Source organism: Montipora foliosa, unplaced genomic scaffold (assembly GCF_036669935.1).
Source record: "Montipora foliosa isolate CH-2021 unplaced genomic scaffold, ASM3666993v2 scaffold_403, whole genome shotgun sequence".
Taxonomy (NCBI): Eukaryota; Metazoa; Cnidaria; class Anthozoa; order Scleractinia; family Acroporidae; genus Montipora; species Montipora foliosa.
This window is the reverse complement of record NW_027179705.1, coordinates 62501-80000: the sequence shown is the minus strand read 5'-3', so window position 1 is coordinate 80000 and position 17500 is coordinate 62501. Positions and strand designations below refer to the sequence as shown.

At 42.4% G+C, this 17500-nt stretch overlaps 2 protein-coding genes across 2 annotated transcripts in view; both read left to right on the top strand.

Moving 5' to 3' along the window:
* The window catches only part of LOC137988039 (uncharacterized), a 14738-nt gene extending 13015 nt beyond the window's left edge, over positions 1-1723 (top strand). Inside the window, exons 7-8 of the mRNA XM_068834107.1 lie at positions 729-833; positions 936-1723. Coding sequence (XP_068690208.1) covers positions 729-780 — 52 coding nt within the window. The 3' untranslated portion in view covers positions 781-833; positions 936-1723. The remainder of the gene's footprint in view (positions 1-728; positions 834-935) is intronic.
* An 8513-nt stretch (positions 1724-10236) lies between these two features.
* Positions 10237-10653, top strand: LOC137988023 (uncharacterized). Its single transcript, XM_068834088.1, has one exon. The coding sequence runs from the start codon at positions 10237-10239 to the stop codon at positions 10651-10653; it is 417 nt and encodes a 138-aa protein (XP_068690189.1).
* The last annotated feature ends 6847 nt before the right edge of the window (positions 10654-17500 follow it).

The window sequence follows — 17500 nt, the reverse complement described above, 5'->3', positions numbered from 1 at the left end:
CTTGCCATATATAGTAATATGGAATAATTAATTGTCCGCTATTTGTTTAAGGCAGCGTAATTAGAAGGGAAATAAATATCGATCCCCCATTTAAAGGAAACTTTATTCTCCAAAATGCCGAGAGACCTGAAGTCCTTTTCGTTTCGTCATGGTCTCATTGGTCATTTGCCATCGGTCCAAAAATTCCATACACCTAAAGCTAGGTTTTACTTTTTCATACATTCGCCTGAAAATTCTGTGTTGACTCTGATACAACTTAAATTCGGCTGTATGTCTCGAATGTAAATGAAGAAATTTTTAAACAAATTTTATTGTGAAAACTATCCATTTCGTGTGGTTTAAAAGTACTTTCCTGTGCGATTGGCGGAATAGTCATTCTGAAATTTACATCCCGAATTCTACTTGGGTAAGATTTCAACTTATTGAAAGCGAGGGGTATGGATGTGACCTAAATACCGAGTTTTAAAAAGGTGACCACGTTTTTAAATTTATAAGACATGTTTCGATGTTACGAACATCGTCGTCAGTGACGAAGTGTTTGAAAAACCGTTAGAACAACGTAACAACTAAGCGAAGCGTGCATAAAAAATGTCATCTTTTTAAAAGTTACAATTTACTTTCTGCTCTCTCGACCATTTAATACCAAGTTTCCTTTTGGCTTTGTCTGGTATAAATTAGTCGTATTATTTTTTCAAGTTTTTCCTTTTCTTTTCTGTTTTGCTTCGCAGTCGCACTTGTCCAGTTTGTCGACATCCGCTCTACTCTTCACCAAGTGAATGAATGACACGCGGAAAGATAATTAGTTGACTTGCAGCTGGGCAGGATTTAGAAGGGTATGGATGTGACCTGAATACCAAGTTTCCTTTGTCTGGCACTCTTATGAATTATAACTATTTTTCAAACTTTTCCTTGTATTTTACTGTTTTTCTTTGCAGTCGCACCTGTCCAGTTTGTCGACATCCATTCTACTCTGCACCAAGTGAATGAACGACACGCGGAAAGATTATTCGGTGACTTGCATCTGGGTACGCAGGAAGCAGTCAATGCATAATGGCTTTGGGTGGTTTACGTAACGTTAAAAGTGGAAGATGACTCGTTGTCTCGAAAGAGACCCTACAAAAAATTTTCAACCATTTGATCCAATTCCTTAGTATTAATAGCCATTGGCCCCCACTTAAAATGAATAATTGTTCTTGACGTCCATATTGTTGGTTGATATTTATACGTGGACATTTTTCACGTTCAGAATGTAAACTATGATACGTATTTTTCTTTGTTTACTGTCTATTCGTCGTTGTATTTACTCGCTCGTTTGCGATCGAATCCCAAAAGAAAGAAAAAGTGAAAAAATAGCAGTTTCGAATTTTATGAGGAAAAAATTGGATAAAAAGGAATAAATTTCGCCAACCTCTTTCATACTGTAAATAAATTAAAGGCGGTACGAAGAATATTTTTTCTTCACTCATTTTCCCATACGTTTGTACAGTCGTTCGTATTACATATTTTGCAATTGAAAACAAAAGTCAAGATGCCAAAAAAAATTAGAACATTTATTTCATGTTCACGTTCGCTCAAATTTGTATAGTTTCTCAACGAGAAAGATTCTAATATATTTCGAAGTATATGCGCGATGTTGCATTCATTAAATTTCTTTTAGTGTTCAGCAAAATCCTCTCGACGACGTTATTGTTAGTCGTTATAGTTTTCCTCAATAAAATGTAATAATCTATTTCTGGTTAATATTTTATTTGCCCTGAAAGGAATTATTATTAACAATATTCCCTGATATAATCGGATCCTGTGAACTATCCATTTTCATATTTGGAGAATGTGGGTAATCCATTCTCAACAAGAAAGAGAGAAATGATCTGTTTACTCTGTTAACATCAAAAGGTGGTTTGAAACCAGCCTCTAGAGACACTCACCAACGTTGCAATGTACAATCGGTGGTGGACGAACAAAAGGAGCTACTGAGAGATCTTGTGTTTTCGTCCACCAACATGGCGTCGATGACGTCACGTGAAATCCGTATGGGTGAAGGTCAGAAAAAAGTCGACGGGTACAGCAACGACAACACCAGACAACAATAGCTGACGTTACACCAGGCAACTTTACCCAGGTAAATGTAAGGTTTACCAAGGGAAAATTGCCCTTTATCGTGAAACCTATTTTACCTAAGTGAAATCAGGGGCGGATCTAGGGGACGGTGCAGGGGGTGCGCACCCCTACCCCCATAGATGACCTGTAGCTTTCTAATACAACTAGTATTCTGCAAAAAATAAACGTCACTAATCAGCTACGCCATTCCTTAATGGTGCACTCCCTCCTAAGAAATAGCCTGGATCCGCCCATGTATTCTTTACCAATAGAAAATAACCCCACATAAAACCCAAGGTGGATTGAAGAGTCGTTTCGCTCCCAGGTAAACCCACCAATGAGAAGGTGTTCAGCTGGTAGTTGAAATTACAATTGATGCCTCGAAACCCGTAAAATTTCCTGCCACCAGTGGTCAAGTACTCTGCTCTTAAGAAACCACTGAAACCAGTATTGTGGTCGGGGCGAAATCCACGCAATTCATGCAGACGCAACGGGCGAAGAGTTTGATAGTGTATCTGTTAGAAACGGTTCTTCTGTCTTTTTATTCGGGCCATAAACAACAACATCCGCGAAAAAGCTACACGTTTCCTTTGTTACGTGTAACCTTACTGAGGCAAATGAAAGCCCCAGCTGTTAGGTGCGGTTACACACACCATGGTAAATACCATTTCCCATAGTAAATTATCTCGTGGTGCCTCACACTCATCAGCATCGTGATTGGCTCTTGAACTTCGGGCATCAAAACACCTTTTCAACTTACCACGTTAGACTTCATGGGCGCTTCGTCTGATCTTTTTGACGTATCCCTGGAAATTTACCATGGGAAGTTTACCTTGGGGAAATGTCAGTCACACGCACTAAACGCAGTTTCCCGTATTTACCGCGGTAAAAGTGCCCCGTGTAACCGCACCTAATTTACGTAGGTAAAATTTCTTTCCCTACTTAAATCGTGTTTTCCTAGGGTCGTGTAACCGCGGCTAATATTGCGGCATTGTTGTTGCCGCTTCCCGTTAAACTTCGTCAATATACCAATTTATTCCTTGAGGGCCCTGTTGTGACAGCCATGAATTTATCTGGTAAAAAAAAAAAACATCATCTTCGTCTGCAATGCTATTTAATTCGATAGATACAATAACGCCTCCACGGCATTTTACCTCTGCGGGCGCAACGGTGCCGGACGATTTACTGTTCATGTTGTCGTCAAACATGAAATTGGGTCGTTTTGCGCTTGCGGCAAAGGAGTGTACCGTTATGTTCTCTTATAAAGCCAATAACAAAGAGGGTGAATAAGGTTTGTGTCGCACTTGCAGCACGTGCATTTTGCGTTTGCGGCAAAGACATGCACTAAAATGTGTTCCGCACGTGCATCACGATAAGTTTTCATCGTTGAACCAGTAAGATGACAAGCGTTGATTCACCTTCAATGTCACTTTCTATCGCTAAAAAAATGATCGCTAAAATGGCTTAAGGGTGTTTCAGCACCTTAGTATCCGAGAAATACTCCTTACTAACTGGGTTTTTTTCCCGTTGACTTATGTTCGCTCTTGCGCCACATAAATCAATGGAAAAAAAGAGGATCCCCAACTTAATTGCATCTTGCTTGCAAGATTCAAACAGGCTCATTAATTTGTTTTACATAGACAACATGAAAAACGTGCTAGTGATGTTGCATGAAAGTTACTTTAGTTGGTCGTGTTCCACAGTACGGCCCGCGTACTATCTGCGAGTAACACTCCGATATAAAAACCTCATGCTTTTGCCTTGTGGGAAAAGCGAACACGTGAACTAAACGGCACTTTAGCAATTCATCATTGATGATATGTTGAAAATGTACTTTTAAAAAGAGAATTAGCCGCTGTATCAACACAGTTTAACCCTCAAGAAGACCTACACCATTTAACAGTTCCTTATATGTCCTTGATGTCTTGGCTTGCAGCCTTTGTCCCAACACTTTTACCGCCAAATGAGGTGCTTGAGTAGTCAAAACCATGCTACAATTGTAGTTTGGGAAGCATTTCAATTCTTTAATGTGTTGTAAGAATATTGCTGACTGAATTTATTATTTTCATCAGTAAAGTTTTCTTGAATTTTTAACTTAAGCTAAAAATGTTTTATACTAAGTAAGGATTTTAAATTTAAAGTTAAAGTTTTTGTTTCAAGGGAATTAAGTGTTGAATCAGATAAAGGAATATGCCAGATGGTTTTGGGTGTAAAAATTGGGGTGATTACGGTCAAAAGCCTGAAACTTTTAGAAATATATGCGTTTGTGGGAGAAAATATAGGCTGGATAATTCAAGGAAATATTTAAGATGGTGGAATAGTATGCAATGTTAATTTTAATCTGTAAAATAATTAATAAGAATATTGCAAACTTGTGACAATTTATCTCGAAGGGAGGGGGTGTGAAAGCTGATTGTTTTTACGCGCGTGTGCACGTGTTTGTTTTAGTCGAGAAGGTCTCGTGCGGAATTAAAAGTCACTTGGTCGAAACATTGGGAATTGTCAGCCATGTTTACCAGGCCAAGAAGCAAAAAGAAATGGGCTAGTGTAGCAGACCGTTTTAAATCCTTTGCACCTTTTCGTTTAATGGGTGATAGCAAGAATTATGTTCGCTCCTTTTAAGCCATGTCAGGCAGATATTGCAGCAACAATGCTTGGGTTGATTTCAGCTCCTGTTCATCGATTGACTTAATCTTAGGACTTAAACTTATCAACTCGTGATTTTAAAGATGGAAAGTTCCTGAACATGAAGGTTTGGAAATGTTCAGTGGATTGAACTCAGCTTAGAGGTGTGTGCGGGGCAATGGGCTGATTTTATGTCTTGTCATTTACGTCGGGTAAGTAATCTTAAAAGTCTAGTACTATGAGCTCAAATGCAGGTTCTGGGATGTTGCGGGTTGAAAATTCGTAAATGAGTTTGAATGAGTCTACCGGGTATTTCAAGTAGATTGTAGCCTTATGTTGCAGTTGACTAGACCTTTAACTCGAATGAACAGGTGCAAAAACTATCTTATACATTAGTGACATTTAACCTGCAACATGCAAAAAGTACATATTGACAGTGGCCTCTGCATAAGCTTATGATGTTCAAGCTTGCTTGCTCAACGTTTAAGTGATCATTAACTGAGCTTGACTCTAGAATAGCTTTCATCTTTTCTGATTTTCACTGTTTTTTCTCAGCTTTTAAATACTAAATAGAGATCTAGAATATTGATTTACCACAATATTAGCAGTATGAAATGGCTTTTTTTATGCAAGCCACACCTCCAGCTACACTTTCAATGTGAAATTACAAGTTTATTTATTTGTTAAACCAAGAGATTAAATTTTCAAGCAATAAATGTTCTGAAGATGGAAAACTGTGAATTCTGTACTTCTCTAATACCAGTTCCTTGCATGTTAATGCCTCATGAGGACAATCGGGGAAAGGATTGATTTCAGGTAGGAGGGAGGTTTGACATTTCTTCCTATGATTCTCAGGAACTTACATCCAATGTTTTATCAAAGGTTAGTGACTTAAATATCCGCAAATTCCCTGGTAGCTGGGATGAAGCATTTTAACAGAAAATCTTTTCTTAGTTTAATGCCTAGCCTCCCCTCCTGTGGAGCCAAACATGTTTGCAGCAGATGTCTGCAGAAAGTTATGGGACCTGAAAGTCTTTAAGGAATACCTCTGCTGTTAAGGGACCCCTTCCCCTCTTCTATATAAACAGAATCCTTATGTTTTATTACTTTTGTTGTTGTAGCCTGAGAAAACAGACGACATTTAGCGACACTACCACTGGTTTCCCCGCCAAATGACGTTTGAGAAAGGAGCGCACAAATTCCATACTGATGTGGCGTCACAAACCAGATTTGGGTAGTGCTTCTGATTGGTTGAACTGCATAGGAAATTTGATTCCACCAATCAGAAGCAATATCCAGTGGTAGCATCACCAAATTTCGGCTATATTCTCAGGCAATTGCTGTTGTTGGAATAATAATAATAATAATAATAATAATAATAATAATAATAATAATAATAATTATTATTATTATTATTATTATTATTATATTATTATTATTATTATTTATTATTATTTAAAATTTTAACTTCTGACTTAAGGCGATTTAAAGCGACTTAAGGCGACTTTAGGCGACTTAAGGCGACTTTAGGTCCCAGAGTAGGCCTAACGCGTAACAGGCTCAATTTCTCAGCAGTGTCACGACAAAGCAGAGTTGTACCATCTCCCTTCATAAAAACAAAATCAGCCTAGCAGACGAACTGCCCAATATGTCGCTTTCGGTTCGACCTTGTTGAGCTGTGTCGTTGCTGTACTTTGCAACGGCTATTAGCCGCAAGAATTATTATAATTATTATCAATTATTTACTCAGGGATCGCGGAAATCTGCAAATATCTGCGAAGTATTTCATGCTCAGTGTGCTAGTTTATTAAAGGAAAACCTGTAGCACAACCCATGCGAAGGAGTCACTTCAATTTCAAGTTCGGGCTGACCTCAGCACCTCGAAAAGTATCAACAAATTATCCTGGATGTACAGCGTGGTTGTTATGGTGTGGACAACATTACATGCCCTGGTAATCCATGGGAAGGGCCTTAAACAGCACCATGAAGGGTTTTTCTCGATCGGTTGAAGACAGCTGGTTTGACTCTGAAAGAAACCAAGTGTGGGTTAAGGTTATCGAGACTGACATTCTACGGTCGTGAGGCATCGCCGAATGGTGTGAAGCCCAGTGAAGAGAAGATTGCTGCAAATGTACAGGCAGATCCTCCCGCAGAACGCCAGCAAAGCTAGATCTTTCCTGCGTCTTCTGTGTCCAGTTAGTGCCAAAGTTTGTCCCAGAACTGTCATCTGTTGCAGAACCTATCCAGAGATTGCTTCGCGAAAATGTGGAATTCAAGTGGCACTAGAAACAGCATGCAGCATTTGAAAAGTTAAAGGAGCTGATCACCAACACAACTGTCCCGGGCCCAGTTGTTCAAACGATGGATAGCGCTATCCACCGGATAAATCACTATCCACTGGATAACTCAATTGGTTTCGCTATTACTTATCCACTGGATAGTGATTTATCCGGTGGACAGCGCTAACCATCATTTGAACAAATGAGTCCTGGCGTATTTCAGAACCGGTAGAATAAGGATCATGGCAAACGCATCAATGGTGGGTCTTGGAGCTGTGTTGACCCAATTGCAGAGTGATGAGCAGAGAGTGATTACTTATGCCTCAAGACATTTGACTTACGTAGAAAGGTGATATAGTCAAAAGGAAGCCCTGGCTTTTGTATAGGCTTGCGAACGCTTGTTTTTGTAAGAGGGTTTCTTTATAGTGGAAGTGCACATAGCTCTCAAGCTAGTTCACAGGCACCCGACTTTTAATAATCTGAAAGAAACTTAGGAGGCAACCAGTTGGCTATTTACAAAGCGCGATAGAGTTGAATCCCGGACAACCGGAAACAAATCTAAACCACAGGATAGAATGGGATTTGAACCGGGGGCAACTGCTTGCAAATCCAACGCTCTAACCACTGGACCACGCCGCCTCCGGGGAAACAGTACGGATAATAAACCACTAGGGGTAGATATACTCACCAACATCAAAACCTTTAACTCGATTGGAAAGGTGGGTTCTTCGATTGCAGATTTTCAACTTTATAGGTGGTCTACAGGTCAGGAAAATCAACATAGCGGATGCATTGTTAAGGCTGAACTGCAGGGCCCACGCTGATGACGGAAAACATGATTGTATTCGGGCCGTAGTTGAGAACAGCGTTGCTGGTTCCCTGATAGGGCTGTCCACCTTACACCGGTATAATTTTGAGCATGACAGTGAGGCATGAGAAGAGGCGGATCCAGGGAAAGGGTTGAGGGGGTTGTAACCCCCCTTTGAGTAGCATTTGTACTTTCCAGATTCTATTTCATGCCTTCACAATGCTTTTCATGTCTCAGTGATGCTGAAATGGCGTTTTAGAGGGAAAATCGGAAAATAAATATTTCAGGGGCATGATCCCGGACTCCCTTAAGAGCTCACGTCAGCGGTACTCGCCTTCCACACCTATGGCGTAGAAAGTTACTGAGGGGTCCAACCCTCCCCCCACCCCTTTCAGAGCATAACAGTGATGTGTCAAAAGGTGTAAGCAGGCCAAACACGACTCTTATTGGTCGAGGTAGCAAATTCAAACACCTCTGAGCTTTGCTCAGATGATTATATCTTTCAAAGACCTCCCTTTTCTATATTAAATTAGGGGAATGTTTTTAAAGATTTATCTTAGTAAAGGCTGGTTTTGTATAGGATGCCATTTTTCATTAGAGAATATTTGAGATTAGGCACTGATGTGCGATATTCTGTAACAATCATCCATATAAGCAATAAAGGATAGCGAAAATTAACAAGCGATTGTATATTATTTGAGGTAAAAAAATAAGCGACTCGGAGGAGAAAATTTGAGCATAGTAGTGTGACTTTTTGAGCATGATGTGGACAGCCCTAACTTAGGGAGCTTTCGTTTATTAGTGCATGGGGGGAGAAGGGGAGGGGGGGGGGGGGGGTTGGCAAAATTACATGGAAATTCCTTCACAACATATTACCCAACCGATAAAAAACCTGTGTTTAATTATACGACAAAAAATCGGCTAGTGTGCGGTGGCCTTGAAGAGAATGAATGTCAAAATGTAACCATATGAATCACTTTTTTTGCTATACTGTTACAACACTTGTCTTCAATTTTTGTTGAGTTAGGAGGTTTGATGTATTACGTAAGCTCGTATCTCGTGCTCGTCAGGTGCGATTGCGTCAGCTTGTTTTGCTTTCTGAGTTGTTGTGTAAATCGTTTATAAATAAATTTACCTGGAATTAGATTGCCGTTTCCATCCTTTCCAAGTACGGAACGACAAGATACGTTACAGTGGCGACGAGGATAAACTGGAGAACGAAAAATCTTCATCGACGAACGAAGGATTACCGCCAAATCCAGCTGTTAAATCCAGGAGATCATCTCAACGACAACCAAGCGACATGTCGGGCAGATCGTCCTTTGATGCGGTTAATCCGGACTCTGAAGATATCAAGAGTTATCTTGAACGGCCACAGGAGTATTTTATTGCCTACGGCATTAAGAACGACACGGGCAGTGCCGCTAAACGAAGAGCGATACTTCTCACTTCTATTGGTAGCAGATCTATTTTTCGCCGACGCGCCAAACACGAAGACCTACGCCCAGCTATGAACGTTACTGCGTGGTCATTACAAACCCATTCCCTTAAAAGTGGCAGAAAGATACAGGTTCCATTCCTCTTCCGAAAAACCGGGACAAAGCATCGTTGATTTCGTGAGAGAGCTAAAAAGTCTTGCAGGGACATGCGAGTTCACTAACGAACATTACATGATAGTTTGCGTGATCGTTTCATCTGTGGGCTTCGCTCAGAGCAGGCCATTGCCCAGGAGATAACACAGAAAGACGTACGAGACCTTGGAGCAACATCGTAAGATGAAAACTTGTCCTCGAGCGTACATACGGTGGAACGTGACAACGGGTGGTCACGCGGTCGCTCGTTCGGTCGGCATCAAGGTGGAAATCGTAAACAACCTCATTAGGCGGGGAATCAGAAGAAACCGTGTTTTCGCTGCGGACTAACCAATTACGCTCCAGATGACTGCAAGTACATAGATTTAGAGTGTTTCAAGTGTCATTTAGCGGGTCCACGTTTGTGGACTATGAGAAGGCGTTTGATAGTGCAGATCGTGAGACTCTTTGGAAGCTCTTGCGCTTTTAATTATTGCATCCCAGAGAAGCTTGTTACATTGATTAAGTCTAGCTATGAAGGTTTTACTTGTCGGGTAGCCCATGAGGGTCAGCTTTCAGATTCATTCGAAGTGAGGACAGGGGTGGGACAAGGTTGTCTGCTATCACCCTTTCTATTTCTACTGGCCATTGATTGGATAATGACATCGGTAACCAAAGCAGGTAACAACGTAATACAGTGGACCCCATGGGAGCAGTTGGAGATCTGGATTATGCGGATGACCTTGCCCTGCTCTCCCACAACCATCTACAAATGCAGGACAAAACTTTAAGGCTAGCAGAGGAACCGGCTAAACTGGGTCTGAGGATTAACAGGGTGAAGACTTAAGTATTAAGGATGAACACCACAAGTGAGGTAAATGTTGTGGTCGAGGGACAGCCGTTGGAGAATGTCAAAGAGTTTTCATATCTCGGGAGCGTTTTAGACACACTTGGGGGTACGGACAAGGATGCACTTACAAGGATTGGAAAGGCTAGAGCAGTGTTTATCATGTTGAAGAAGGTATGGGCATCGAAAGAGCTATCTGTGAGAACCAAACTTCGCATATTTAGATCAAATGTGAAGACTGTTCTGCTCTACGGGTCAGAAACCTGGAGAACAACGAAGAGGATACAAAGTAGAGTACAGAGTTTTGTTAATAACTGTCTCAGAAGAATTCTTGGCATTTGCTGGAAGGATAAGGTAACCAACGAGCAGCTGTGGGAATGGGAGGAAGAAGAGCTAATTCCGCTACAAGTAAGAAGGAGGAAGTGAGGCTGGATAGGCCACACTCTACGGAAGCCAGCGAGTAACACCACGCGGCATGCTCTTTCATGGAACCCCCAGGGGAAGAGGAAACGAGGGCGCCCTAAAAACAGCTGGAGGAGAGATTTAGGGGTGAGGTGAAGGACAGTGGGCTGAGCTGGACAGAACTTTGTAGAAGGGCCCAGAACCGGGTGCGGTGGAGGAAAGTCATCAACGGCCTATGCTCCGCAGGGGGCAGTAAGTAAGTAAGTAAGTAAGTAAGTAAACAGCACTTACGTCACACAGATCAGGACTCCGAGGAAGGAGGATCGGAGGGCACTAGAGAGGAATTTTTCGGGTCCATTTTCAGCTTGGAGGAGAGCCTAAAATCTGAGACACAAGCCGAAACTTGCCGCACCCGCAGTTAAACTCCCCGTTCAAATCGAAGATGTTGAATTTCACATGGAAGTCGATACTGGAGCAGCTGCCTCAATTTGAATTACGAAGATTATGAGCGATATTTTAAACACCTGGCTTTACAGCCGGTTGAAAGGTCATTCCATGCATACGCTAGCATACCGCTGGACATTGCAGGGCAGATTATGGTTCACGTTGAACACAACAGGCAACGGGCAACACTACCACTTCCAGTTGTGCGCGCAGAACGCTACGCCCCTCCGCTTCTCGGAAGATCCTGGTTGATGGATGTTCGTTTGGACTGGAAAACCCTCTTTCCATCTAACAAAGGCCAGTTCTCGGTGGGTCAAAATACAGATGTCCGAGTTGAACGTCTTAAGGGACAGTATGCTGAGATCTTCAAGCCTGAGTTGGGAACGGGCCAAGGTGTGACGGCAAAATGGCACCTAAAAGAAAGCATATGCCAGCGTTCAAACGGGCTCGTCCAGTACCTTCAGCCCTTCTCTCCGCCGTGGAAGAGGAACTCAAACGGCTAGAACAGGAAGGGGTTCTCAAACCTGCAGAGGTGAGCAGGTGGGTAATACCCATTGTTTGTGTTCCCAAAAGGGATGGGTCAGTGCTCATATGTGGTGATTATAAGGGCATTGTGAACCCCGCCATTCAGACGGAGCAGTTTCCGATAACAACGATGGAGAAAATCCGAGGCCGAGTGTCTTCTTGGAAGAAATTTACGAAAATCGGTCTTCGGAGTGGGTATCAGCAGTTGGTTTTAGGTCAGGAATCTCAAGAATTGTGCGCAATTAACACCCACAAGGGACTATTCCGATACACTCGCTTGCCATTTGGAATTTCTTCCAGCCCTGCTATTTGGCAACGTTTCATAGAGCAAGTGTTAGCAGGAATTGAAGAAACCTGCTTGATAATGGACGATCTGCTGGTGGGAGGCGCCAACGATAGCGAGCATCTGAAGAATCTGGAAGCCGGTTTTAAGCAGTTTCAGAAGTACGGGTTACGTGTCAAATTACCGAAGAGCTCCTTCGGTGGTATACTTTGGGTTGCGCTTCTCTGAGAAAAGTCTTCTGCCAACAGAAGAAAAAGTCAGGGCCATCAAGGACGCACCCATTCCACAAAACGTGTCTGAGCTACGCTCCTTCTTGGGAATATTAGCGGCGCTGACCAACTTTATTCCCAATTTATCAACTCTCGCCAACCCCCTGTTCCAGCTTCTAGGTAACAAGCCGCGGAAGTGGGCACCGAGCTGCGACAAGGCCTTCTGTGATAGTAAACGAGCGCTCACAACAGAAATGATGTTAGCATATTACAACCCAAGTCTCCCTATTGAGTTAGCGGTAGACGTGTCCCCATATGGTTTGGATGCCAGGGGCGTAGCGTCCATATACGCACGTACGCCCGTGCGTACAGCTCAAATCCGGGAATCCTTATTCCATTTTTTTTAGTCACAATTTTTAGCCAAATTTTTTAAATTTCAAATTAAAGTGGTGTCTGTGTGTGATTATTTCCAGTATCTTTTCATTAACCCATACAGGCCTGGCCAAACGGATCAAACATCATCCAACATTGTTGGACGCTGTTGAAAAGTGTCGAAAGAGGTGACCAAACGAATACAACATGTTGGATCCAGAATTTTGAACTCAAGAGTCTAGAACCAAAATCTACCCAGAATCCTTAGAAAACAAACTCTCTTCATGTTGATAATTGGCGTTTTCAAGTTCCCTTTAAAATTATCAATAGAGGCACTCGGTGTGATAGCAAGAGGACGGCTGTTCCAGAATCAGGGAACTGCAACAGCAACTGCCAAGTCTCCAAAGGTCTTGCACCATGCAGGTGTGAGGAACCTTGAGAAGACCCTGGGCATCACTGCTTAGGGAGTAGCGTCCCGGGGTCTTGACTTGCAAAAGATCCTGCAGATACGTTGGCGCCCTCTATTGGCCTTAACTGCAAAAAACGTAATAGTGGACGAAAGCAAAAAACAACTCTACCCTTCGAAGCCCCCACACAGTGTCAGTCTTCAGTATCACCAGTCCCCCAGTTCCCGGTTATTTTTTAAGGATATGTTATGATGATGATGATGATGTTATAACAGAGTTAACGACATCTTGCTCTTTGATTATACTGTATACCCCCTGCTTGTGTTGTAGCTTGCTGCAGAAAAAACTCAGCGCATGGGTAAAATAAACAACTAACTACTACAGCCTTCGCATTTATTTTTTGAAATGTCCTTGGAAAATAGCCGGAAATGGTATTTCCGAGACCCTAAATTTCAAAATTTTCTGGGGCAGCATGCCCCCAGACCCTTCGGCGCTCGAAACATTCTTCGTGTACGTACACCTTCAAAATCTCACGCTACGCCCCTGGGTGCAATCATAATGCATGTGTTCCCGGACGGCAAACGGCGTCCAATTGCCTACGCCTCTCGTACACTAAATGAACATACGAAACGCTACGCAGAGATAGACAAAGAAGCTTTAGCAATTATGTTTGGCCTGAAGCGATTCCACTTGTACCTGTACGGCCGTTACTTCACGATACGAACGGTACACCAGTCCCTAGAGCGAAGTTTGGGTCCAAAGTCAGCTATTCCCTCACTGGCAGCGATACGTTTTCAGCGTTGGGCAGTAACATTGGCAGCCTTCAATTACAGCATTAAATTCGTCCCGTCAAGCCAAAACGCAGTGGTGCATGCGCTATCTCGCTTGCCTTTGCCGTCCACGGCAGACCACGAGGAGGCTGTCTATAACGTCGAAGAACGACCAATCCATTCATTACCCATTACGCACAAGGAAATCACCCACGCCACCGTTGTTGACCCCATCCTATCGCAGGTGTTAGGTTACGTCAAACAAGGGTGGCCTCAGCACGTGGATGATCTGCGCCTTCAACCTTATTTCAACCACCGTTTTGAATTCTCTGTTCTCGAAGAGTTGCACATAGAACACTCTGGGGCTGTTCGCATGAAAGAACTGGGACGTAGCTACGTATGGTGGCCTAACATGGACCAAGAGGTGGAGCAAACGGTGCGCAATGGTAACAGCTGCCAACAAGTCAAGAAACAGTCAGTCCTAGCTCCACTAACCCCATGATTATGGCCGAGTAATCCTTGGCACGGCATCCATGTCGGTTACGCGTAAGACGAAGAGGGGCATTATTTTATTCTCATCGATGCACATTCACGCCGGCCTGAGATCTATTTCATGCGAGAAAACACATCAGGGACAGTAACCATTGCTGTCTTGCGGGAACTCTTTGCTAAATATGGCCTCCCAGTACATTGTGTTAGTGACAATGGTCCCCAGTTTTGCAATGAAGAACTCGGTCACTTCTTGAAGCTGAACGGTGTCAAACACGTCCGTGTTGCTCCCTATCATACCGGCAGTAATGGTTTGGCCGAACGGATGGTCCAGTCATTCAAGAATCACATAAAAGCCAGTAAAGGAAGCAAGATGTCTTTCCAGCAACGTATTGCCAATTTCCTGCTAACGTAACGTTCAACAAGACACCCTACCACAGGTTGAACACCTGCTAGCCTTTTCCTGGGCCGCGAACTTCAAGCAACGTTTACCCTCCTTTGTCCAAAGGTTGAAGAGGAGGTAATGGATTCACAAGCGAAGCAGAAGGCAGCGCACAATGCGCACACTAAATTTAGGGAGTTCTACCCAGGTGACAGAATCTTGGTAAAAGATCTTCGGAAGGAACAGACGTGGTGGCCAGGTTCCATTGCCGAACGCAGTGGGCCGAAGTCCTACGTGGTCGTGCTGAGCGACGGACGCGTTTGGAAGCGTCATCTTTATCATATTAGACGTAATAGTGAGGACAGCGCAGTTTCTGAGGAGAACGCTGAAGCGAGAGCGCAGAGCGTGGCTCCAGACCCTGTTCCACAGACCATTTTACGTTCCTTTCCCTCCTCAGCCTCCTGAGGGTGTGCTTGTTCAGCAGCCAATGGAATCCAGGGATCAGGTTCAGTCGGAGAATGAGAATAACTCTCATCTGCCAGCAGAAAAAAAGCAGTTTTAGTAAAAACCTCCTTGTCCGATGTATGTCCCAATCAATTGCGCCGATCAAGTAGAGTACGCAAGACGCCAGACAGGTTGATTGAAACAATATAGTTAACTAACATTGTGATTAACGTTGTGCTGCAATCGTTGTTATGGACAATTGTTTACACTGCCAGGATATTTTGCTTGGATAATCGAGTGACTGCTGTATTGTATTTAGGTTAAGGTCCTGACGTTTTCGTTTTGCGTTCGTTTTGTGATTACTGTTCAGTCTTAGACGGTAGTAGTACCTAAGAAAGGGGGAGATGTGATGTATTACGTAAGCTCGAATCACGTGCTCGACAGATGCGATTGTGTCAGCTTGTTTTGCTCCCTGAGTTTATGGGCGGCCGTCACCGCAAAAAATGCGAAGTATGTCAAAAGGAACAGAACAACGTGAATTGGTTTATTGGCGCAGTGCAGAAGAGACTAAATGAGTTAGAAATGATGCAGCCTAAATACAAGTAGTCTTATTGCCTTTTATCAAATGGTTCGCTCAAAAAATAAACGAAATGGGAAGATAGGAAATTGTCTGGTCATTACTGTTAAAACAGAGAAGACTAACTGAAAGTGACAACAGGCAAGTCTGAAATGGAACAGTCCAAACGCAAGTGGGTCACGGTATCGGCAAATGATTCAACGTAATCTGAAACGGTTTAACAAATGGACGATTGATTGAGCGTAATCACAAACGGCCCAGCAAAACCATAGACTAAAATGAAGATAAACCGTAAACAAATCTTTACAATAGATTATGCCGAAGTAACTGGAAAGAAATAAAGACAAGAGTTAAATACTTGCCACTCTACAATGAGATCTGCTTCATCAATCACGATAGCTCACATATGGCGTCTCACTTCTTCGCAATCCAATAACTTACCCAATTCTCCAAGAAATACCTCTGGGTGGCCATAAATTATTCTATACTTCATTGCTTGATTTCGTTAATTTCAACACCACTTAACGACTCAGTTTTCCGAACCACTAAACTTCTAACTTGCATATCGTTCAGCTTGACTGTTTGATCTCTCATCAAGGCGTTTAAAGGAGAAACAACCAAAATAAAAGATTTCTTTGCTCCAAGCCACGAGTCAAAAACAAAGGGCAACAACTGAAAAATCAACGACTTGCCAAAGCCTGTCTGCAAAATAATTAAAGTGTCTTTCCTTAAAAAAACATTGTTCCTTATCGCCTCTTTCTGTTGTACACGTAGGGAAACAGTTTCCATATTGAGACCCGTTAAGGCCCGACATAAGGATTCTTCGAACCCTGCCTCGACAACCGCCATGACAGTCACAGACAGTGTATAGAAACATCACGACTGCATACATGAAGACCGGAAGTCCTAGAATCTAGAATCTAGGACTCGAACATTCTCGTTCCCAGAACTGCGATCTTCTTGGCCAGCGCCTCGGATCAAATTCGAGCTTTTGAGCGCTTTGTTTTTGAGTTTATTCGGCGGTGAAGGAAAAGTTCTATTGGACCTTTTGATGATCAAGATCTCACCCTCAACATGGACTCGACAGAAAAACTAAACAGTAGTTCCGAGGTGTTTCCAACGAGAAAGTCAAAAGAGGTAAGCTTATTTTAGGCATGAAATATTTCTTTGTTTATGTCGTTTCCATGGAAGTTATCTTTGCCAAACCATGTTTGCTCGTGTTCCGGTCACACCGTTGAAGACCTAAAAGTTGTAAATTTTAAACTAATAACATTTTTCGTTTACTGTTTTTCGCCTAAGGGCATTGCCTAAGGGCATATCCTCTGACATGTGATACGAGAGCCATGGATTTTTCTGTGACCTGGTTCTCCACAGCAAGAGCAATGGTTTGTATGATAGATGGTGATGCTCTTTCTTTTCCAGCTCTGTGTTGCTTTGCAGGACACACCAGGTTGTGGTATGATTAAATTTAATTGATCTCTAGATTTCTGTTGATTTCATTGTCCCAGTCATCTTATCTGAAGAAATCTTGTGGAAAGTGTTGATATCTGGCTGGCTGTCATTTTGACTGTCATTACTCTCAAGATGTGAGCAACTGTTTTTATCTGCATTGTTAGACAAAACCTCTTATTAAGGGAGTCAGTTAAGTTGTTTAGTTTTTTTATAAAGGGATCTTTACAAATAGGGCACAGATTTCCATGTTTTTTTTCAAGTATCTTAAGTGACATCTGTGCATGAAAATGACCAAGTGATAATAATATTATTGTTTTACTTTGATCAGTTTCCTGTTGTTTCTTAAAAATGTCATTTATTCTTATTCCAGTGCTTAAGTCTAACACTCTTCCTGGTGTGTGTGTGCTGATCTGGTCAAACCATGCATGGCAAGCAACATTCCAGACTGTTTTCAGAGATTGTGATGAGGATTTCAGCGTTGAATATTTTATTGGTTCTGTGATGAAAAAAGCCAGGG

Coding starts and splice junctions, on each gene's coding strand:
- LOC137988023 (XM_068834088.1), top strand. CDS start 10,237: ATGAACACCACAAGTGAGGTAAATGTTGTGGTCGAGGGACAGCCGTTG.